The sequence below is a fragment of the Ascidiella aspersa genome, chromosome 3 (assembly GCF_963924565.1).
Source record: "Ascidiella aspersa chromosome 3, kaAscAspe10.2, whole genome shotgun sequence".
Classification (NCBI taxonomy): Eukaryota; Metazoa; Chordata; class Ascidiacea; order Phlebobranchia; family Ascidiidae; genus Ascidiella; species Ascidiella aspersa.
Genome location: NC_139449.1, coordinates 22,000,612 through 22,026,120, shown reverse-complemented (window position 1 = coordinate 22,026,120; position 25,509 = coordinate 22,000,612). Strand labels below are relative to the sequence as shown.

The 25,509-nt window shown below is 36.2% G+C and overlaps 1 protein-coding gene across 2 annotated transcripts; it reads left to right on the top strand.

The window, feature by feature from the left end:
• The first annotated feature begins 10,068 nt into the window (after positions 1-10,068).
• LOC146160838 (TBC1 domain family member 1-like) lies at positions 10,069-25,050 on the top strand. Of its 2 annotated transcripts, XM_083383779.1 has the most exons (24): positions 10,069-10,806; positions 11,095-11,198; positions 11,360-11,495; positions 11,791-11,906; positions 13,314-13,497; positions 13,776-13,865; positions 13,929-14,042; positions 14,265-14,483; positions 15,026-15,142; positions 15,287-15,385; positions 16,393-16,473; positions 16,577-16,731; positions 17,122-17,298; positions 17,811-18,359; positions 18,955-19,115; positions 19,276-19,425; positions 19,657-19,815; positions 20,279-20,452; positions 20,761-20,912; positions 21,127-21,266; positions 21,341-21,456; positions 21,792-21,961; positions 22,563-22,769; positions 23,229-25,050. In XM_083383779.1, exons 1-24 carry the CDS (start codon positions 10,333-10,335, stop codon positions 23,382-23,384), a joined length of 4,200 nt encoding a protein of 1,399 aa, XP_083239905.1. In that variant the 5' UTR covers positions 10,069-10,332; the 3' UTR covers positions 23,385-25,050. The 2 variants fall into 2 exon arrangements, with proteins under 2 accessions (XP_083239905.1, XP_083239906.1); XM_083383780.1 differs by lacking the exon at positions 17,811-18,359 and having other exon boundaries at positions 10,071-10,806; positions 23,229-25,047.
• The last annotated feature ends 459 nt before the right edge of the window (positions 25,051-25,509 follow it).

Here is a 25,509-nt window from a genome sequence, read left to right as displayed (position 1 = left end):
AAATTACAAAATTTTAACGGGTTACTTGGACAGAAGGACAGAATCGTTTAAAACACTGTTTATAACGAATCCTAACCTGAACTTGCAAACTGCTTTTAACACAACTTTGAATGGCAGCAGAATCCCTTAAAACTACTTGAAACCAACCCGTTTCTAAAGCGAATTTCTAAAACCATCACTCAAACCGAACCTGTTTCAAATAAGTCAAATAGTTCAATTCCTTGGTTTATATACAGTATCTGCTTTATATTTAACCAAAGGAGGTTTCTGACTTGACAAGATGCAACAAAAATCATTGTTACGTCACCATGCTATGTTTGTCCAATACTGAACCGTTTAAGTAACTTAAAAAAATGTAATTGAGATTTATGAGATTGTAAAGAGAGGAAGTGAATTGAGTCGTGAAAAAGAGAAGTTTTTTGTCATATTGAAAGCGATTTTGTTTATTCTGCTGCCATATAGTGGCATTTCGTCCGAGTATAATGAATACACAGGTAAGAAGTTATCTTCCAGCTGAAATTGGTGAAAAAAGAAGATGAGAAACTCCAGGTATGCAAATACTTGAAAAATTAAAAAAAACATTGACAATTACAGTTAAGCTTTTTTGTAAATTGTTGTGAGGTTCAAAAAAGATGTAACTACCATGAAACTTAACCATATTGCGCATTTTTACAGCTCCGCTCCAGAATCTTATCAGATTTCCGTCCGGACTTTTATATTGCTTTTCGGATAGGGTATTAGTTTGGGTTTGGGTTGGCCAAGTATTATTATTATATTTATTTTCCCACAGTTATTTCTTTCTTGTACTTCAATTTTAACAACTCTTTTTTGTTACTGTAAAAAAAGTGGTAAGATTCTAGACCATCGCATTTTTACACCAATATCAAACTTTGTAAAGTCTCATTTAAAGCGGTTTATATGGTATGTTGGTGTGTTGTGAATAGCAAGACGATTTTCGTATTTCCATTTTTTGACATTCTTAATTGTATTGTCATGGAAATGGTCACGTGATTACACGTTAACCAGTTGCTTCAAACTGCATTTGACTTTTATGACGTAATAGACATACTTGGCCAATGCGTTTTCCTTTTACAAATTGGTTACTGCTTGGCATTTACCATCATTATTAGTACTACTATACTAATTTAGTGGTAAACACATTTACCTAATTATTACACTAAAAAGGAAAACCAACTTTACGCATTTTGTACACCTGATGATTGCTTTATAGTCAATAATTGTTTATCCGGAAACTACCTATTTATATCTTGCTATACGATTTCACTGCGTTATATTTTGTCAAGTCGCAATAAAGATCTATTATGCGGATGTCGGTGCCATTAGTATTGGAGGTTTCGCCACATACCTACCAGCTGAAATAGGAAACTGCAATAAGTGTTTTCGCACACAGATTTGATTTAAATTACAGCATTTCTTTCGTGTTACCAATAATATGTTTTGATAACATTTTGTTTGCTTTCAGGGATTAATATTCTGGTAACAGGTGACGGGTAAATAAAACTGTGCGATCTCGGTTTTTCGATTGCTGGCTGCAATAAAAATAAAAACACCAATAGCTTCGTCACTTCTTCTCCTTCTGGCACACCCGGCTTCGCGGCAGCGGAGATTTTTGATAGTCGCAAACACCCGTACGATCCATTAAAAGCTGATATGTGGAGCCTGTAAGTACAACTTGTTCGTGTTTTTTTCAGTAAAAACCCTATATATTTTTTGAAACACCCATATGAAAAAAATGTGCTTATAAAAATGCAATAAGATACTTTAAATTGGCATTAAAAGTTTAAATTTTAATTTTTTGTTCAAAACTATATGTATAAATATTTTCTTTTTCTGCTTACAAACGGGCGTTATCCTTTTAATGGTAAAACATCGCAAGAAATTCAAAAGGATATTTTACTTTCCGAAGGCGAACCATTGCCGTTCCGAGAAGGCAAAATATATTGCATATTTGCATGTAAAATATATTGTAAAGTAATCATGTTTGTGAAAGCTTTAATACGATAAAATATTTACAACAGAATGCAAGGAGTTGATTAGTCGTTTGCTGACGTCTCCAAAAAAGAGACCAACAGTTGATAAAACTGTACGAGATCAGTGGTTGGTTAAATACAAACAGCAGGTAAAATTTTTTATTCCATTATTAAACTCAAAATTAAAACTGAATTTTGATTAATAAACTGAATTTATTGTTTTAGGAATCGCCTCCAAGCACAAAGCATTCGCGAAATATCGCAGACAATTCGGGTATGTGTTTTGAAATACGAAAAAAAAAACGTTATCTATATGATTATTATAAGTTTTCTTCTTGTTTACTCAGTTTACCGATTTCAAGCGACCTACGTGTGAAACTATCTTTACTAACGTAAAAAGCTGCTGCTTGAACGTCGACAGTACCTTCTCAAGAAGGGTTGCAAAGCAGAAGACTTACGCAATGCTGGAATCATGATCAGTCTTCCGCGCAAAGATATTGCAAGAATTAAAGTCGAGGAAGTTTGGAGATTTGAGAGAAACGAGTCGCGTGAGGCGTGAAACCGATAACAAAACCAGCTCTCACGATAGAAAGAACACGGGAAAGCTCAAAGCCCTTGAAGATTCCTGGGCTTGGTGTCCGGGCGTTGAAGAGCCAACTCTTAATTGGGATTTGTGTTGTTGAAAGAGTTGTGAAAGATTTACCAATGCTGAAAAGCTGGGCTGAAATTCTTGACAATAAATATCTGGTCGAAAACGGCCTTGAGCGTTTCCTGAAAAATTACAACACAGTTGACGTTGAACGATACAAGAAAAAAATTGAGACAACAGCCTTTCATCCACAAGATAAAGAAATTGAATTAGCGCGTGCTCGTCAGAACATTCTAGGATTTTTTGCTGATTCACACACCAAAGAACCGGAGAAAAAAAGATCAAAAGAGGAAAGCCAGGTAATCCATAAACCTGTTTTTAATATAAGGTAAAATATCACTTTCCTAGTTTATTGATAATAAAAAAATTCTTGTTAATCACGTTGATGTTTGATTGTTATTTATCCAATCGATATTTTTTTTTAGGTATCTGAAAAACGATACAAGTCTTGCTTGGGTAAAACAAAAAGACGAAAAGAAAAACTGACTTTAGATGAGAAATCAAAAGAAGAAATTAAATCGGATTCTGATAAAAAATACCCAACAACAGGTATATACAAAACCAAAACGTAAATGATATCAACGTGGATGTATAAGCACATTTTTAATTGAATTAAAGAATTTATGATGAGTTGGGTTTGTACAGTGTTTATTAATAACGGTAAATGTTTTTTTAAACAATTTATATTCTAACATTTATTCTTATATGTACTAAGGGATTTCTGTTCCGCTTTTTGTTTGTTGGACAACTTGTATCTGCTGGTGAGACCGACAAATTTCGTGTCGACCGGTTTCCAATCATTCATTTCGTTGTGTCTCTGTCTCAAAATATCTGTGGTTTTTACTAAACCTCTTCGTCCGGATGAGTAACACTAGGATGCACGATATTATCCGAGCTAACTTTTTCCTATTTACACTTTCAGCAAAGAAACACAAAATCCCAAAGGGAGAAAAATCTACTGCTGTTAATTCGCCCCACAGTCGCCATGTAACTGATCGACTACTTATCAGTTGTTAACTGATAAACTTCAATTAGAGCATGTAAGTAAGCGATGGCAAATATTTACATGCAAGAAATATATATTCACTTGTTGTTTTTCTTTCAGTGTCGTCCATATGGATCGCGACCGACGAGAAGCAACGCTACAACTATAAATGATAAAACACAGGTAACTTGAATAACGTTTTACGTTATTTTGTCATTTTTTGTGCTTATTATTAATTAATTTTTATTGCACATTATACGTAGAAGACAGAGAATTCATGATATTTTACCTGCAAAGAGCAGAACACCAATTCATTTTCGTCAAATTATGCCAAAACATTTGCTTTTTATAGCTTATAACAGTGGTTCTCAAAGTTGTTTGAGCGCGACCCAAATCGGAGTTTTATGAGCATCTCACGACCCAAGCCTCAAACATCAAAAAATGTATTTTTTCTGATATGCATGAAATAGAAAAAGACACAGACAACCAGATGTAGAAACAATGATGATTACAAACAAATGCAACGTGGCTTATTTGGTGACTAAAAGCTTACACAGTCTTAGCAGCTACTGTAGTTGGCTATCGCTATTCTGCAGCTGGCTGCCATCAAAACGTTCAGCAAACCACTTACGATGCAATAATCCAGGCTACAGAGTTGAAGCCACGTGAAAAGCTTATGATGCAATAATTCAGTCATGATTAACTTGAAAATATTTGAAAAATGAAATAAAAAAGTTCGGTTGCGCAGGATTGAATCACTATAGAGCGACCCATTTTTTTACCCTGCCCGACCCATGTTTGGCTCGCGACCCATACTTTGAGAACCACTGGCTTATAAGGTCCAATGTTTAATACAAGATCGTATAGTTAGTTTTCTATGTTTTTTGCAGAATATGCGGTCCCGAAACCAACCAAACCATCCAATAAACATGCAGAGAAAAGGCAAGTTCAAGAACGGAACCTAAATGCCAGTGGTAAATTAAATCGTGTCCGTATTCATCGTATGTAACTTGCTAAAAATAATTTAGTCTGCACTGGTAGCATAGGTTTATGTGCAACAAATTGAATATACACCTGGTGTTATTGCTAAATAGACTAAATCTCAAATCACTGAAAAATATGTCGGGTATTTGCTGTGAAAATGCTTGGTATGTTAATAACACTGTCCTTTTTTGCACCTTAAAATATTCAGCCACATTATAAATTCGGTACAAATGGGAATATTACAAATATACATACTTTTGCTACTTTACTAAAATTAGCACAATTTATTCACAGATGTAGTTTCACCGGTGACAATGAAAAAAAATAAGAACCCCAGAGCGTTTAAAAATCGTCCAAAAGTCTTCAATGAAAGCCAAGGAAAGTTTCACAATTCCGAAAGTCAAAACACTTTCATCAAAAGACAAAATATCGAAGAAAGCAAATAACGTTGTTTGAACTCAAAAGCTATTATAACGAGTTTGTTAAGAACTCCAAACCTTGTCGGACTCAAAGGCCGCCTACAAATATACATTGCATCTCTGAAGATAACATGTTTTCCAACAATAAGTATCCACAAACCACGTTAAAACCAAGTAATAAATCGTGTGTTGCAAAATCGGAAAGAATTTAAAGTGACCGTCGACAAACAACCAGTTGTGGTAAGCTGTTGGCACTTGTAGCCTACCCCCAAGTCAGGAAGGGAATTCATCTGCAGCCGGCAAAATACGAATCCTCAAGCCTCAAGCCGTGACCAACTTATGTAAAGAACCGATTGTCTTAGAAGTTAATCCAGCTCAGGATCAAAGTGATAAACATTCCGCAGCGAATGTCGTTAAACAATTTAAAGAGCCTTGGCCGCCAAAGCAAGACGGGGAAATGTCTGCAGCACGTGAAAGGCGGATTTTAAAACGTCAAACTACGTTGAAAGAAAACAAAACTGAAGTGGCGATGAATAAGAGCGTACCGTCGCTTTCTGAAGAATCTACAGCAAGTCACGAAAGTCAAAAGGGTTTTATGGAGCGGAAAGCACATACTTCAAAAGGGTGGCAGATTTGCCACGAAACAGTCGAAGCTACCAAAAATACCTCGAATCAACCATTTCCAATAGAACAGACATTATCATCCGTGAAGTATGTTGTTGCGCCCACACCACCTAAACAAGGCAACAAGTTTTCAGCAGCGCGAATGAGGCGAATTGCCAACAGACAATCTGCGCAAATATACGGCAAAACAAAAGACAATCCAGAAGTCAACTTAAAACCTGTTTCGCCAACTCAACAGGTTAAACGATTCCCTGAAATTATTCCAATAGAACCTGTGTCTCCAAAACAAAACAGAAGCTTTTCTGCTGCTCGCAAAAGGCGAACATCCAGCAGGCGATCTTCCGCGGCGCTGAACAACAAACAGGAAGAAAACACTCCCATAGCAAAGACAAGTGACGCCACTTTAACAAAAACGGGCCGACGTACCAAGGAAAAGCTCGGGGATTAACAGCAACACTTCAAGAGTGAGAGGATCTCCACAACACGCGCCAGCCTTCTTAATGCAGCAAAATCCACCAAATCACTCAGCGTTCCCTCTTGCGAAAGAGCCGAAGTTCCACGGCAGCAGCAAAGAATCGCTGCAGCCGATATCTTTGCACAGAACCACGGCAGAGCAATGCGTCGCAGAACCTTGGAGGAGCGCGAAGCCGACAATGTGGGTTTGAAGCCCGTGCGACCGAAGACAAACATACCTGTTGGAGTTCGCAAAAGTGGCAACTTAACCATAACTATAAAATGCGATCAACCGCAAACCAAGGTGGAAGTAGTGATGCATATGCCTCCACTGCACCCCAAGAAAGAGAAGCAACGGTGATCAAACGACGATACAAAACAAAAGAACGAAGCGCTGATGTTTGGTTGCACAGCACGAACATCGAACGTATGTGAATCTCACAGACAATGATTAAAAACACACACTCGCCATTTTTAATACCATCAATGCAATGTCTGCCTTTGAAATATATTGTTATGTTGGATTCTTGTGGAATATTTTTTTACTTTTGCAGAAATTTTGTTCTTTTTCTTCTTTGTTTACATTCGTGCAAAAACTTTTTATATTTCTCATGTTTGTTCAATATTGTTTCAAACTTCCAATTTCGTTGTCGCACCTTACCCGTCTTGTTGTATATTGTGCAGTATTAAAATAATTAAATTCAACAAAATCAATATTTTCATCATAATAAAAAAACAAAAGCATTGATTATTTTCTGGTGTTTTGACTGCGTTGTATTACTGTTTAACTTTACGTAAAAGAAAAAAAAACAAACATAAAATAGCAAGTAGCTAAAAATGCTAAAGATTTTCGCAACTATTTTTGATGTATTTCTTGCTGTAGTTTTTATTATTCGGGCGTCGTTTTTATTTCAAATTTTATTTCTTGATGATGAAAAAAACTAAATCACTATGAAGTCCTGTTGATGTGTCAAAAAGAGTTAAAATTACCACATTTTTTTCTGAAATTGGTGCAAGCGGATAAAGTAGACTTGTAGTGTCACATGTGAAAATTGTTTAAAATAAATGTTAAATAAAATATATAAACTTTTTTACTGTAGTGATTAAGGAAGTGTATTGTAGTGATAAGGTTGCATAACTGAGCGAAGTATACTTTATTAAAGGGTTTGATTCTAGGCCTCGCCAAAGAATAGGGGCGACACGAGGCCATATAACCCTCTAAAATATTTGTATTTTTCGCGTTTTGGATTTATGTTTACGATTCCTTATGTTCTTGAAATAAAATCGGCACCATGCATAATATGGCATGCTGACCCGTGTTAACATTAACTTGAAAATTGTAATTTATGTTAAACTAGACTATAAATCACCAAGATGCCAGTAGGCCCATGGGCGCCCGCACGGGGGAAACGGGGGGGGGAGGACTTGCTCCCCCCCCCTGGAATTTCAAATGCGATTATTAGTATTATTTATAAGTGTTATATGTATTACTTATGAAGGTTAAAACTAATATACAATATCCATTGCCCCCAGTGGCGTATCCAGGGGGGCGGGAGTTATTACCCCCTCTTTTTGTAAGTGATATTAGCGTTTTTTGTTCGTTTTTGTCATGGTTTAACAAACTGTTCAAAGCGGCGTGCTTTTTAAGTAATTGGGTCGCGCGTCTTAATCTAATGCAAACCCAAAATGGAGCGCAAATCGCCAATTTTCGTCTTTTGTTTGGTCGACCGTAAACGCTGGATAGTTTTTCCTTTTCGTTATTTGTTTAGGTTGACTGATTAGCCAGTGTGTACTGTATTCGGCAATTGACAACGCTGAGTCAAACCTTCTTTCTTTTTTCTCGCTAAAAAACGTCGAGTTATACGCAGAATGTTCCTCGCTGTTCGCTCTCTGCGCTAATATCCGATGTTGGTGTTACATCGACATATGATTAACTGAAGCAGATTTTAAAAGGAAGTATAATGGTGACTGCCGTGCGGGAAAAACGATCTTCGTTTAGTATTGCAGGTGGTTAAAGGCGTGGTTGTAATTTATCGCTAGTTCCGTTTATAGAACTTTGGAAACTACGCTACTGATTCTACGGCAATTAATCACACATATTTCACGGTCTTAGTTTATTTTTTGCCTGAAGTTAACGATTGCACACCGTAATTTCGCAGCTGGCGCCTGACAGGATTGTCGACGACGCACGTGGTCGCTTTTGCTGGACGTATTTGGGTTTTTCTGATTAGTTTTTTTTTATCACGTCTTGCAATCACCATTCTATGACGTCATACTGTCACTGTTTTGTGACGTCTTAGAATGTTTTTTTTTCATTAACGTCAGACTAAAAATAGGGGAATTCCCTAAGTTGAAAATTTAGGACCCCCTTTCGATTTTCTGGTTACGCCCCTGATGCCCCCCCTGGAAAATTTTCTGCGGGCGCCCCTGAGTAGGCCTATATATTTTCGCGCTTTGAGCGATCATACACGATTTCAGCTTTCATATTTAAGCTCTCTAGACAACACGACCAAGTGTTTTTAAGCTCAACTGTTTCTTGACGTAGCATAAAAATTTTTCATGGCGCCTCTCAAACAAAAATCTGCCACCAGACCATTGGCTTATTAACTGGAGAATTGAATAGCGTTTTTTTAATATTTTTTATACATTTTGCACCTTACTTCCCCTTCACGTTTTACAAAAATTGGTTACGGTTTCACGGAACGCCACAAAGATGTCTCTGAATTTCACAATGATATCCATAATTTGAGTTTAACTGACGAAAAACTGCAATATTATGTGCCTGTGAAACCTGATGATCGCTCTTTGACCCTCCAGGGGTAAAAATAAAAATTTGTTGTTCAGAGTTACTTTTGTGTTGTTTTTTAGCATTATTAGTGTTATTACGGATAATTTTATCGTTTTCAGAATCATCCCGATAAAAATTAAAACCGACATAGTTGACTGGAATCACGTGACTCTAGGTATAGGTCAACAAACAACATTGTTTTGCAGCATGCTATTGTTGCTCCTGGGCGGAAAGTTACAACACAATCTTGAAACATTCGGCGTCTGTTGAAACGATAGGGAACTAAACCGTCGCTAACTTACCTACCGAAATGTGCTTATGGTTTTAAAGAAGTAAGTTGAGAAAAAAGCAACTCAATACGAAGACGATTTTTAAAAGTGGTGCAATTGTGAATCGGCAATGCTTTGTATAGTCATTTTTAGTGAAATAAAAAGTTGGCAAACTTAACTTTAATATGTTTGCGTTTATTGGAAACCAGCTACGCCTATGGCATAATTTATTCTAAATGGTATTCGATTATACTATGGTTGCAAGTTTAATTAAATAAAGAAATACAACACAAGGACATAGTCTTCTTTTCATGGCACTTAACGCCAAGACTTTGGGTGAGCAGCACCAAATTTTAAGGGAAAAGGTGTGCAATCAAGGTGTTATGCACACTTGAAGTTTAAAAATGTAGCACAATTTAACTTTTTTAAAAATATAGGTGTTTAAGTGTGCGCACAAATTGTTTGTAAAAAACTGTGGTTTGTACCTGTCACAGAATACAGACTTGACCAGGACCATGACTAACATTAACTAAATCAACAAATTATTGCAAGAATGAGTAGCAAAGAATCTCCCTAATGATAGTCAAGTCCAGAAAGTGTTGCAGATCTCGACAGTGCACTGGCGAAAAATTTTGGGTGTCCTAGTGCAACAAAGTTAAAAAAAATGCACTTTCAATTTTCCGGGGGCACTTTATAATTTTTGGCGCCGGTCTAGCATCCTACCACATCAAATATTATTTGGGTTAGGATGCGGGTTAGTGTTAGGGTTTGGGTAGTTTAAGCAATGTTATTAAATATTAATACTTGACCCACCCTCGCCTAAACACTAACCGACACCCTAACCTAAATAATGTGCGTTGCTTTAATAATTTTTTGAACGTTGTGGTAAGATTCTAGAAGCGCCCTATTTTCTGATGCGCTCTTTATTACATGCATTCCACTGTAAACGTATGCCGATGTGATAAATAAGGGTGCACATGCATTTTATATTTGAGGTGCAGTAGTGATTTTTCTGGCTCACCTTTGATGTTAAAAAATCTCAGGTGCACTTGTCGTACTTTCCACAGTTGATGATGGTTATGCCATGTGCCAACTAGTAAAGCCATTTTTTTATTCTAATATCTTCATACAGAATTTCATCTATAGAAAAGTAGAAACAAATTTACAAAAATGTCTGATCCGTTAAATGTTGTGGTTCCACCAAAGAGAACTTATTTTCTAAACTACATGGGACATTTAAATGTGCATAATGTATACATTAAGCCTATGCTGCAGTGGGTTGTTGCTGAAATAAAGTTTCGTCGCAAGCCAATATTTTGCTCCTTGTCACTGGAACAAGAAGCATTCACTGCAAAAAAGGAACCTAAACTTTTAATTGACACTGGTAGTCTAGCAGAACCAAAATTTCACCAAGACAATGATATATCAGCATTCAATCATCCCCTCGCTCCAATAGATGCTTCTGACAAAAATTCAAACAGTTCAAGAAGTAACTGTTTGCCATTGGTTTTTGAACTTAACCAAGTTGCGGAAGTCATATCACCACATGACCTGGAGAAAAACTGCCTTGCCATATTAAAGTGTCCAAATTACCCTGATGGACCATATGTGTGCCATGTGTTTCAAGACAAGGATAAAACTTTGGTGAGAATTTTTCTATTTCAAATTTTATTTATTTAGCAACAACAGGGGTTTGAGCTAGCTTTTTATGTTGCTAATGTTCAGATTGAAAAGCATGAAAAAAATTGCCTTAAGGATTTAGTGTTCTGCATAAAATTTGTGCAGCTGTAAACTAATTACTCCTGAAATTTTTGGGCGGTTGTCAAATGCTGCAATAGTTGCTGAGTGTGCAAGTGCGCAGGATACTTACTACCTATGCCCTATGCAGGCCTAAAATTGTTTGATTTGAAAGTTTTTATATAATTTTTTTAGATTAAAGAAGTGTCAGAAACTATGAACAGGTGGATGACATGGTATCAAAAAGTTTCACCTCCTTTGGGAATTAATGGAAAGGATCAGGATTTTGATTGTGTAAAGTAGGTTTCTCAGAGTATTAAGTTATTTTTGCTTATGTCTTAGACAAAATAAAACACAAATAAGAAAAACTACACCTGAGTTAATCATTATAAATTCAGTAAAGGTCAATAACATATATTATGTAAAAAATTTAGAAAATTAAAAATGCCTATTTGTAAAGGTTTGAAGCAATGATGCTGGGAAAAATTCAGGTTAAACAAGAATTTCCGCCAAATACATTTATTGATGAAGCAATTGACAAGTACCGTTCTCTGGAGGTTGAACACAACATGGAGTTGACAAATGTCAAGCGCATGGTTTGTTTTAGATCTTAAACTTTGATGTCTGGTTAACTTAGATTTTGATCTCTTTTGTAAAGAACACTAGTGTAATTTTTGCCAAGATTTTTTAAAAAGATGACTTTATAATTCGATGTCCACTTAACCATTGAAATTTGTGGTTTGCCATAAGCTTTTTTTATGCCCTCTGGCTTACATATCAAACATTGTTTACAAGATGAACGACTTTCGAACCACAAGCAATGCTCCCTCAGGCCTTAACTTATTTTTTTGTGTAATAACATTTCAAATTTCTCCTTTAAATTGCTTACAGTCCGCTGACCTTCCTGAATCTCCATTTTCCAATGGCTGTCACCCATTAAACCCAAGCACATCTCTAATAGATGATTCGAGAGATAGTGCAATCGATATTTTGCAGAGAAATAGTTCGTAAGTTTATTTAAAAAAACACTAAATATTTATTTTAAAAAGTGTTGGTTTTATTTTTCACTAGTCCTTCATTGTGATCAATTCCATTTTAAGGTGTATATATCATAGCCCACCTGCAAACACAGATAAATATATTATAGGTATTATAGGAGTTTTTAAAGAAAAGGGTATGAACTAAAGTTTTTTCAATTAGACAAATCTTATACATATTTAGAAAGTTTGTGAGTCGGCAGTCGGCTGCATGTTCGCGTGTTTTAGGGAGACACAGACAGAGCAACGTGGCTCATTTTAGGGAGACAGACAGAGCAACCGTGGCTCATTTTGCTCCCTCTTAAGCGAGTCGCAGAGCAATTGGGAAAATAGAAAGAAACTTGTGTGCTTCCAGACAGAAAACAATTTGTTCCTTTCTATGAGAGAAAGTCTTGCATGTCAAGCGAGCGCCGTCGCAAACCGGTCACGGGTGAGCAACTTTTATTTTTAAGGCCAATGTGAACAATGGCTGCTACAACTTAAGTTTTTACGTTTGTGAGTGGTTCTCTATCGATATAGGTCACGGGTTTTATTTACGTAAAAGATGTTTGACGTACTTGGCCGTTGGGTATTTAGTCATTTCAAGTAACAAAATAAAGTTTCGGTTTGTTAGTGATTCCCAATTGATATACATATCACGAAATGTGATTAAATTTGAGACGATTAGGTTAGCGCTTATTTACTAAAGCATTCCGAAACCGGCAGTTTTGCTAAAGTTGCAAGATTACAAATATTAACCCCGCTGTGCGATTCTTTGTAAATTTTTAAAACAGTTTGTTAATTATACTTGATTTTTGTAAAAATAGATTTTGTCGGATTTAACTTAGTTCCAAAGTAAGGTTGATCGCTGTTCAGTAACAACTGTAAAACTAAAGACAGTTATGTTTGTTAAATGCTTATCAGTTTATATAAAAGCGCAGCTGAACTACGGACTTTATATTGCCGTACAGTTTAAACACTGCGACAGAATCGTTATTTGGTTAGGTACTTTTAAACTAAATACTGTTTGTTTGGTAATTGCTGCTGTTTTGCTAAAGTTGCGAGAAAGGTGAGACCTAATACTGTTGCTGCTTTCATAAGGGCCGCATCCTACTTTGAATTGTGAGAAAGTATTTACTTGACCCAGCACTTTTTAACCACGCAAAATTCGGGCATTGCCCGAATGCACATGATATATCGCGCTTATTGTAAAATGCTGCATATTATTGTTATAAGTAAATACCCCATTTGACCTGGGCAACGCTGGGTATTTCGTCTAGTAAAATATATTTCCTCTCCATAACTTGATGAAAACCACTGTAGCTAGTTGAAACCAACACAGAAAAGACTGTCACTTTTTGATCATTTTGCTTTTATTTTTATACTAACCTGTTTCAGGTCCATTCTTACCCAAGACAGCAATTTGCTTCCTCCAAACTTTGACAGACAACGCTGCAACTCAATTGATACCCCTTCATCAGCTGCAATGAAGCAAAGACTACGTGGAAGAACGCGACATTGCAGTGAACCAGGAGCCACTTCAGCACTTGGATTTGACAAAAACAAGATTCGCCTTTTGCTGGTGCGACAATAATAGTCTTGTTGTCCAAGTAATATGAAAAATGTATATACTAAACAATATATATATATATATATATATTGTTTTTTTGGTTACTATTATTTTTTATGTAGAGCTCTAAATTTATTTTTTTACCATGATAGACAATATAGATCATATTTTATTTACCTCTTGCTGGGTGCTTAATCAGGACGAATTGTGTTATAACTTATCGTTTATCAAACTAGTGCAGTAATATTATAAATGGTTTTATCACCATTAAATTAGTGATTTTTGACCAGATTGGCCGACATTCAATTACTTTGATTTGTCCTGACATGTCTGCACGTAAAATAGAGGTCCACTTCACTGACATTACAAGATGTTGCAAGGTAAGTTCAGGATAATCATGACATTTGGTTTGCAATTTGAGAAACCATTGCATTCTTGAGCAGGGTATACATAACAAGGACCACTTTGGCATATTTGCCAAAGACCAGCATGCCACTCAGCGGAATGATGATTTTAGGTTTCGGTGCTACCTTTTCAAGTGTGCTAATGAAACCGTGGTAAGCATATAAATAGTTCACTAATGATGATAATCTATAAATAATTGTACAAGCTAGATTTGGTTGTTAGCTGTTGGTTAAATAGAGCATAATTTAAATGAACATGTTTTGTTATACAATATTCAGTTTTGAATAATACAATTGTTTATTTTAGTTTTGGATTGAAACGTTATATATAAAGCCCCAAGCACATATACATCTCATATATATATTTGTTTTTAGTGCGACGAGATACTACTTGCCTTGAAGCAGTCCTGTAGTATGTGTGCGCAGGGGGTTGATCCACTTAAGACTTACCATATCGTGTGCAAAACAATGAATAAAATCTCTGGTGCCACCTGTGGCCAGGAGTGGGTTGAACAGGGCCTAAACATTGCTGCAAAGTTTATTTCTGACAATCTCACTGATCCTGAACAACGAGCAGTAAAAAACAAAATCGAGGTAAGTTTTGTTTGTTTGTTATATATATGTATAGCAGTTTCACGAATGCTGTGATAAAATGTTTTGTATCATCCATTCTGGAAATATTTTTTTTAAACTAACTAATGTTAAAGTCAGTTTAGGGCTGATTTGAAGCAGTATGTTTGATACTCTTTTGTATTAAGTGGTTATTGCAGCCTTAACATACTTATTTTGCATAAAAAAGCTGTGGGAAATGATCCAGTATTTAGTATTTCCAATAAGGAAGGTATTTCATTGCAATATAAAAAAGAAAAAACACCATAATTGTTTTATACAAGTGATAAAATCTTCACGATGTCGTTTTTAATATTATTATTTTTTCGAGGTGCTTATTTCACAGAATACTCAGTATAATAATTTTTTGGCCCAAGAGATTTATATTCAAGCATTTTATGTGCAAAACCTTTTAATAGCACCTTCCTATAAATCCCTTTCTATTATTATCAGTAAGTAGGAAAGCATTGTTGCTGATAAATGGGAAGCACCCAGCGCTGTTACATAAATAAATTTTATAATTGCAGGAATGCTGTAAAAGTCGTCAAGTAGAATTCAAGTATGAAAAGCTGGTTGTGGTAATGACTGTGCTACGATGTTTGTTCTTAGAGAAACAACATGAACATGACATGAAACTTAAACAGGTGAATAATAATTGAAAAATGTTTGTGTATAAATTATTTATTTTAATTTGCAATAAAGAACAACTTTATTTCAGATAAAGTTTAGCTGTCCTAATTCTTAAGATAAAGGTCATTAACTATTAGTATTTTTTTATGATTTTGCAGTTAAAGGAACCCAACTCGAATGCAATCTCAAAGAGGTTAAATTTCTTTAAAAGTCGTGCAAAGAAGTCTCTTAGTAGTTTTGAAACTTTTTTTGAAAAGGTAAAACTGTTGATTTGTTTCTAAACTACTATCTGGAAACAATTTTAGCTGTACTGGTAACTTAGCTTTTAACACTAGAATTACAGGTGCTGTCATTTTGACCGTTTTTGATTTTCAATCGTTTATATCTCCGCTTAGGTAACTTATAGAATATTGAAACTTCCTGACTTTTCCTAAGTCTAGGTCACCTTTTGGTATGTAAATTTTTAGTTTATTAGAATAACCACAGTATGAGAAACGAATCCATGTACCTTAAATTACCGCCAACGGTCATTTTGACCGTAAAGCAAATTCTAATTCCACCACGAATTATATCGCCTTAAACGATAGCTATTTATGTCGCTATTATTTTTAAACAACCATGGAACAATTGCAGCAAGAGCTGTTAACAGTAAGTCACATGTCAGTTCATAATTTTGACTCAACAATTATTATCCAAATTCGATGGTTGACGGAAGCAGAAAGCGAAAGTAATTCCAAACTAATGTGGACTGTCTACAAAATAAAATGCAAAAATGTGTTGTGGTTGCTGTAGATTAGATTCCGGATAGTGTATAACTTGAGTGAAACTTGAATGTGTAGATTGCGCTAAGCGCTGCTAATTTTTTGGTTCTTGTATACCTTGGATAGCTATTTGTGGTCCATGTGACAAGCAGCATAATAAAAATGCCTGTTTGATATTTTTAACCCAATTAAAAACCTATTGTTTTACAATCAATTTCAATATTAATGTTAGTTGTAAAGAAAACATACAAAAACAAATTCTTGAAAGCAGGTTGAAAGCCAACAATGCATCAATTCTTAGATATGGCTTGAGTATATTTCAGAAACATGATATTATAATGGAGCCTACAGCCTATTAATCTAACACTTACAAAGGTTAAGGTCGCTCAATAGTAAAGAGAACTTATAGAATAAAAGAAATCTAAATTATTATGACTTTTTTTTATGATACAAACGGTCATTTTAACCGCTTGCGGTAATTCTAGTGTTAATGCATTTTTTAGGGGTTTCAGAAAATGCATGAACTGCAGCATGAGGCTGAACATCACATTTCAAGTCCGATTGAAAAACTCAAGTTCTTTGGGGTAAGTCACCGAAGAGAGGGTTTCTGGAAAAGTGATTGTATTTGTTTAACAAACGCAATGAAATGAAACTACTTTTCATACCTTATCATTTTAATGGTGTTAGGAAAATCCACGTACTTCATCACCTGGCCCGACTGGGCAACTCAGCCAGGCCATGCGAATGCGAAATCGTTCAGGCAGCCCACATTCTGGCACAGAACTGTCGCCACTTGCCTCTTGCAACCATTCTTCCAGTTCTGGAGAGGAACTTCGGCCCCGGTATGATGTATAAGTGATTTTTATTTCACAGTCTGCCTCACTTTCTGTATGAACCTAAACCTAGTGTCAATACTTGGTGTGTAATTTAGGTTAAACTGTTGGTACAATGCCTGTTTATCTTTTAAGCCATCAGGTTCAACATTCCTTTTTCAAACCATAAGCACAATAATGTTAACCAAAATACTCAAACATAACAAAGCGGACATTTAAATTTAAAATATTACTAAATAAGTTTGTCAGTAAAAAATATTTTAATGGGTAAAATCGGGAAAATGCGAATTTAAAAGTACTACATAAAGTCACAAACTTAAGCTTAAACTTTTTTAAACATATTTTTTTTAATTTTTTCTCAAAAATATTATGTGTTTTATATCTCTTCACTGAGTAAAGGTCAAATACAGTTGGAGCAGTGGACCAGAGTTCAATAATGGCCCGAAGAAAACTAAACATGAATGACAACATGGGTGAGGAAAAACCCCAACCTCATGTGTCCCCGTCAGCATTTTCTCCTGTACAGGCGAAAGCAGCAAACCATGCTCTGAACTTGTCTAATTCAAGTTTAAAAAGGTTAGAAAGTATTGCTTTTGTAGGCCTTTAATTGCAATAACTTTAAAACCTTACATTGCACATCAGAATATCAATATATACACTTTGAAATCTGTTTTTTTTTAACCTAAAGTTGCTGTGTAGTTTTATGAATTGTCAGTTGGATTACTTGGGGGTGGTATGGCTATTGAGGTACACTGTCCGTCAATTTTGGAAAGCACAGTTTTGTTAAATTGATAAAAAACCTTCAAATAAAGTTGTTGCTTATTAACTGTTTATTGATGGATTAAACAATTGTGTTTAAGAAACATTTGGGATGTGCAACATTATTGAACTCCATAAAACAAACAGCCTTGTGTAAAATAATGTATTTTATTTTACATTAAGATCTGACTTATTCCTGTGATTCACCATACTTAGAAGTTATTCTGTTTTCCTGTAATATTATTTTCTGCATGAAGCAAGGCAAAATAAAAGTCTCACTAATTCTGTCCGGTTTTAAGTTTGTTTTGTGTTACGCTTGAAACTTAAAGAACAAGTTTTTCGTCGCCGTTTCTGAGAAGACTGACTCATCAACTGGAGGATGTGCAGGAGTCTCCATCTGAAGGGGCCAATGCAGTCACTTTAACCCCTTCCAGATTTTCTCTTACAAGGCTTTTTGGGCTCAATGATCAGAAATCCGACCAAGCTAACTTTAAACCCATCAGTAAAGGAAAAGTGCAAGTAAAAGTTCTTAATTCTGAAGCAAAGATTTCCCCTTTGTGCCAACCACAGCCGAAAAATAAGGATCATGTGAAAGAAGCATATGAGTATGAAACATCAGATGAAGAGGACACAGGGATATTTTTTGTTGCCAAATCCCTTCATAGCACAGATAAACAAGCCAACTCACCTGAGTTGCCACATCCACTTTTCTGTGACGAAAAAGAGGATCAAAGAGTTTCACCAGCTGGTGAAGTTTCAACTGGTATTCCCAAGCGAACTTTTTCGGCACTGTTCTACAATGAAAACGGAATCTACTCTGAGTGTACTAAAAGCCTTCAAGAAGATGTGTGGCCAAAACAAGAAGTTGCTGGAATTGGGTAAAATCATTTACTGGGTTTGACAGATTTTCGAAATTACGATGTGAACTTTTGTGAGTGGTAGATTTGTGAGTTTATATGATTTTATGTATTGCAATCAAACTTTCTGTACTCTTTTAGCTAACTAATGTGCGTTTTCTCTTTCATTTTCAACATCTTCTTGATTACTGATAACGTGTGTTAAAAATTTGAATTTTATCTTTCAACTTTCTGTTTACCTACTAACCATTGTATATTAACAAATCGGTGAGAACATTGTAGTGCAACGATGTACAACTCCAATGGCCTAGTCTTATTAATTATTAAATAAGGTTGTTTATATCATTTTTATAAAGCGACTTTTGGGGTTAGGTGTTGAACATCATTGGTATGAAGCATCATGAAACTGTGTTTTGCATGTTATACGCACAATAGAGATTATTTTTATTATCATTTTGATAATAATAAAAAACAGCAGTGTTATTTTTGATCTCACAATTTGGGTGTGCTTTTCTGTCTCCACAGCAATTTCAATAAAAGCTCTTGCCTATTTCCATTGTAGATATGCTTAACCTACTCCACTGCTTCATTGCTTAGCTTGGCATATCTTTTTCAGCATCTCTTCGGATTCAACACCAACACAATCGCGTTCCCCTTCACCAAAAACAGTTGATAGAAAACCAAGTATTGCTAGTGCTTCCACAGGCAAAAAGATGTCTTTTCACCAAGAGATTTTTATCAGGGTTTCCGGTTCATCCCAGAAAAAAAAGAGGCAATGTAAGTCTCATGTGTTTTAAGTTAGATGATTATAGAAGTTTTTTTGCTTGTTTGAAATAAGTGTTATAACAGCCAAAAATCTTCACTTTTAACACACATTTAAACGCAAGTTATCGAATGATTTTTATGAATAATACTAACAGCGTATTAATACCAATAGATCCTAGTGCTTCTCCTGCACTTCAAAACTACATGAAGCCCCTAAGTACTCTGAAAACACCAGAAGATGTCAGATATGCTTGGAAACGGGCCATTCGAGACCAGATGATGATCAACAGAATAAACAACTTAACAGTCGTCTCTAATGGAGGTAACCTGACGTTCAAGTCTGACTTCATAAACATACAACTTCCGTTTACATAGCGAAGTTTTACAACAACCCCCCTCATATAAATGCAAAATATCACCAAATCATTTAACACCCCAAAACTATTCAATTTAATTAAAAAACATATTACATTTGATATTTATGTAACATTTTAATTGTTGTAGGAGCCATAAATCGATTTCCAGTTTTTAAATAACAAATATTGTTGTTTAGATTTACCTCCAAATCCACTGTTGAAAGTTAAGCTTGACTACAGAGAGGTTGGGCCAATCTGTCCGGAAATGGACAAAGTCTGGCTAGAGCTTCTTTCAACGGACAGCAGGAATGATTACAAGATTGATTTTGGAGTGCTTCAGGCGGCTGTTAAGCGAGGTAGAGTTTTATTTTACTATCATGTTTATTGTTCACAGTTGCATGCCGATATAACACGAGAACAGTGCTTCCAAACCTTTTTCAGTTCGCGACCCACTTTTATTACAAGTTTTATTGTACGACCCACAATGAGATATGACCAAACGAATAAAGTTACATAAAACCTGCATCTTTACTACTGGCTTAACGTACTGAAACAGTTAATTCGGCCCAACGCATTTAATTGTAACATAGTTGCATTAATGTTACGTAATGATAATGCAATAATTTCCCGACCTAATGGAAAACTGTAACATTTAGAAATGCTTCGCGACCCACCTGAAATAGCTTCGCGACCCACTGGTTGGGAAGCACTGCACTAGAATAGGTAAACAAACCAAATTCAAGGATTTGGTAGTGGACTTGTTTTACTTTGCATCTACCATTAAATACGACTTTGCAATAAAAATGTGTCTTGGTTTAGGAGTTTCAAAGCAGCTACGAGGCCAGGTTTGGTCATTGTTGCATGAACAATGGAAGCTCCGCAAAGTAGATAACATCCGGGAGACGATGAAGCGAAATGTGATGACAAAGACACCTTACAGCGATCTACTAAAGGCACTCACGCCACACCAACATGCTATTCTCATCGACCTAGGTAAGCCATTTAAAATAATACGACTTTGTTGACAATATCATCAATTAATAAATGTTTCGTTTATCATTTGTTGGATAAGATAAAACTATATTTTTGTGAAACAGGGCCGGTAAACTTACATAAAAAAATAAATCACTTCGCACCAAAGTTAATCATTTATAATTACCAGTAGGTCGTTGGCGTTAAAAACGCCAGTAACGTATATATTTACAACACACTTTTATTACTCTTTATACCATTTTAATAGTGTTAAAGCGTTGTCAGATTTGTTTAACATTTCACTAGAAATTATTATCTTATTCGCACAGGGCGTACATTTCCTACCCATGCGTATTTCAAGCAACAACTTCAAAACGGCCAGCTCCATCTGTTCAACTTGTTAAAAGCCTACTCCCTTGCCGATGCGGATGTAGGATACTGCCAGGGATTGAGCTTTGTTGCTGGCATCATTTTAATGCACGTATGTTAAAAAAGGTCTGGTTGAATAACACATGCCAACTAAATTATTATCCTCCCTTATCGTGACCAGATTGTGCTAATTCTGTTAATTTTTATTTTGCTGTAGTTGCACATCATTAAAATAAAATGTTATATTCCAAAATCTATTGATGCCTTTAGGCGCTACCCCTTCAAATTTATTTTGTGATAAATGATGAAATCTTGATTGGTTTTAGACCAACTCTCCAGTTGATGCGTTCAACATTCTTTGTCACCTGATGTTCGACGTCGGATGCCGGAACCTCTACCTTCCCGACATGGAGGCATTACGAGTGGCGGTTTACCAGCTTTCCAGGCTTTTGCACGACTTTCACAGGTGACCCGTTTGTCAGCAAGACCGCTTGAACAAACACGAAAACAAGAAGATAACTTCGTGTTTGCTGTTCTTAGGGATCTCTACGAGCATTTGGAAAACAACGATGTCGGTTTGATGCTGTTTTCAACCCCTTGGTTTCTTACGATGTTCGCTTCCATCCTGTCTTTTGGCTTTACTGCCAGGATTTTCGGTATGTGCGCGAAACGGTCTATTTTAGATATTCGTTGTCATGGCTTTGGTATCGAGGTTGTATATCGTAATACTAATATTCGTAAATATATGGGCATTTTTGCCGTTTAAAATACTGAACTTGGCGAATTTTTTTGATGTAAATGAAGTGATTTCTTCATATGACATAATCTTGGCTTATAGCTGTATTGCATTATGGACTTGTTTATTCATGGTTAATGACGTACTTTTAAAAGACCGGGCATTGATTTTACGGGGGTTTAAGAACAACATAATCAATCAAGGTTTGCCTATTGTTTAAATCTAAACGTACACAACTTTGTTGTTAAACTCCAGATCTGCTGTTTCTGGAAGGCAAGTCTGCCCTTTTCAAGGCTGCCTTATCGCTTCTTAACCACCACAAGGCGAATATTTTGGCCGAAGATAGCTTCGAGTCGATTGTGTGTTATCTGAAAAGCAACCTAATCGAAATGAAAGAAGCGGACGTCCAGAAAGTCATCAAGCAGGTAAGCATCGGTTGCCACATTTTATTGGCGTCAACGAAAATACGACGCTATTTTTGCATGGCAAAATGTCAAGAGCACTGCAGAATTAGAAGTAATAGACAGGTATTTGGCTAGTTGCCCATCAATGTTACTACTAACTATCTACGAGTTTGGTGTGGATGTTCCATCTTAAAGCCCCAAGTATTTTTTATTCTCCAAACTGACGAAATGCAGCTCATTGCGATTTATACGCTAAAATTTGTACCGCATTGTACTGATAACTGCAAGTAAAAATTCTGCTTTTTTAGCAAACTTATAGTCGAAATGAGATGCAATATCGTTTTAGTGTATAGCCCAACGCCAAAGTTGTTAGCATAGTTGGAAATATCTCGACATGGCCAGACCGATTAGATTCTATATATCGAATTAGCGTGTGAAACGTATAAAACAAACCTCCTTCGCCTGACTGTATAAATAATGAACGAACGCGCAATTCGGCCAGAACCAAAACGCGCGCTTTTCTGCGGAACCAGCGATCGATCGTCGAACCAAAAAATTGCGCTTCCTTGGAAAGCGATCGATTCGCCCGCCATCGCTTGATTCACGTCTCTCCGTTTCGCAGATGTTCGAGCTGGATATCGGCGAGAAGCTGCAGGTGTACGAGGTGGAGTACGCAGTGCTGGAAGAGGGCGAAATCTTCGGCGAGGCACCGCGCGACAGCAAGGAGCCGCTGAGCATCACCGACGAGATGAAGCACAAGATAACGCGGCTGGAGCACGTCAACCAGACCGTGACCAAGTACAACCTCGAGCTGGCCGAGCAACTTGAGGTGATTAATTTTTTTTTTTTTTTTTTTTTTTGTCTTTGCTGGTCGCATGCCACCGTATATAAGCCGGATTTAATCGCTCATTTGCATTGTTATATACGCCGAACAAGTTGATCCGGCAATAAAAGTAAAAGTATATATAATATATGTAAGGAACGTAGAAGGGTCGTGTCGTATTATGTCCAGCATTGCCCGGAGTCTTATGCCTTGATGGGCCATGGTCGTTAAACGTTATATCCTGTCTAAAGTCGAAAGCTGCAATGCTGCTGGGTACAGCTGCCTTCGCATGCCTCGGGCGTCTTTATAGGGTAGGAATGAAATTATAAAATGTTTTTGTTGAACCTAATTTTCTGATTTTAAATTTTCGGGCTGGTGTTTGCGTTTTACCGTCTTTTAAAACATGACCTTGTGTCGTAAAAACTGCACTTGAAGCATAATCGACTAGCCTTTTTGTCGCCCCAGGCTGCCCAGACCCAAATCAAGAGCCTTCAGCAAGGTCTCACCGATATGGTGGCCCTGGATGAGAAACGAAGTCTCGAGTTGGAAACGGTGAAAGAGGAGAACCGCAGTATGAAGCAAATGAACACCGACAAACCTTTTCCAAATGCTGTACATTGAGCCTTGTGTCAAGTTGCGCTGTGAACGTTCTCGCGCTGTGTAATTTCATAATGGTGTTTTTACTTACGCGTTTTATTAAGAGATTTCTTTGGTACCGGAAAATATTTTTGTGCAATGATGTCCTTTGTAAAAAATACTCTTATAAATGGAACTGGTGACGCGCCGTCTACTGCCTTCCAAATCTTATGAAAGTCCCGCCAGACCTATAAATATCTTCCCACTTTTCTAAAATCCGTTGCACGTCCCCTTATTTGTTTCGTTTTTATTTGCATTATTTTTACGATTTTGCCCTATGTGTCTGTACAATTGTGCCATTGGTGCCCTGTGTGTTCATTTGTCCTGTTTATTCATTGTATTTCGTTTGGGTCTGAATTAAAACATCTTTAAGTTTCCAACCGTATACTCTTCTTTCCATCTCTGCTCATCTGGTTTAATGCTCAACTGTATCCAAGAGTATTTTTTTCTCCAGGGCTTCTTTTCGTACAATTTTTATTCTTATCATGTAACAAACTTTGAAGAGTTCGATTTTTAAAATACTTACTTATAATAGGTTTGTTGGTGCTTAGCATTAAATGCAATAAAAAATCAATTTACACCTGCATACACAAAGCCCAGTAACTTCTGGTTAAAACGAGTGCTAAACTTTTTTCAACACGCTTCGTGCCAATACCACGGTCAACTGTTTTAACCAGTTGTAAATTATAACATCGATTCCACTTGTAACGATTTTTCCCCTGTCTCAGTATTATGCATTTGTATTTGATAATAATTGATAGAGACGCCTTTAGACCAACGTTATTTTGCTGTAGTTAAAATAGTTACAAAACTCCGCAGTCACCTGCCAAAGAATAACCTTTGTATGAAGCACGCAATCGCCAAAGGCCTATAAAAGCCTAAGTTAGCCATTTTCTTCACATAACGTCCTTTGCCTTGTGTTGAACTTTTATACCTTCAATTTGTTTGTACAAATGACCGCTATTTGAGTTAAAAAATTACCGCTATTTGAGTTAAATCACTTTCGGGGTACGAAATGTATTCAGTTAATCTTTTTCTAACGGCACCACCCATTTTGGTTACAAATTAATTACGTACTTTGATAGCCTGAAGATCTGTGGTACTAAATCAAACATGGCTGTTGCTTTGTATGTGTTGTCGAGCGAATTGAGCTTATTAGTCACACTTCTTGATTTGTGAATTTTGTTTTTTTTAAGTAGGTAGTGTAACCGTATGAATATTTGCAAACGTACGTAACATTAATATTAATAACCCTTTAGGTTCGTATTTCGCTTTACAGTTAGTGTGACGAATAGAAGTGATGGCGTTAATAATCTTTCAAATGTCAAGCGTTTAATTATCCGTAGTAATTTTTGCTCGTTGAACTTTTTGTTGCAAGCTTGTCGCCTTTGTGGAATTTAGCGTCAGCTTCGTCCAGCATATTCAATGACCCCTATTGTTATTCTATGTAATAGCATCATGTTTAAAGTGGTTTGATGTAGCATGCTAAATAAATTGATGTTACAAATGTGACTGAAAATAAAATTTGATGGTCAAATATGGATCTTGCTGACGACGAAACATTGTGCGTCATAATTAGGGATGTCCGAAATTATCTCAATCTGAGCCTATACCCGATGCTAAATGGTCGTAACGGTACTCGGTCGCCCTGTTAAATAGAGTATTTAGTTGTAACAATACTATGCAGCCTTTTGCAATAAGCGCGATATATTCTGTGCATTCGGGCAATGCCCTTATTTCGCGTGATTAGAAGTGTATAAGCCATCAAGCTGTTGATGGTTGATCACCGCCGCATATTATGGTTTACCATTTGCGTGTATGTCAGTGTAAATGAATGTGTAATTTAACATGTAACCGAAAGTAATATCTTGCATTGTGTATAAAATGGGCCGAGTAAAAATTTTCTCACAATTGAAGTAGGATGCGAACCTTATGAAAGCAGCAACAATATTAGGCCGTACATATTGGCAAAGGCGCTGTGTCCATAACAAATACGTATTAGCCAGGTCAAATTATTCTCGAATATGGGTTAAACAAAATGTAAGATTCATCAATCTGAGGCCTAATAATAAGTATATTACATATTATGTTGTACCCTGCGTCTTTTGCT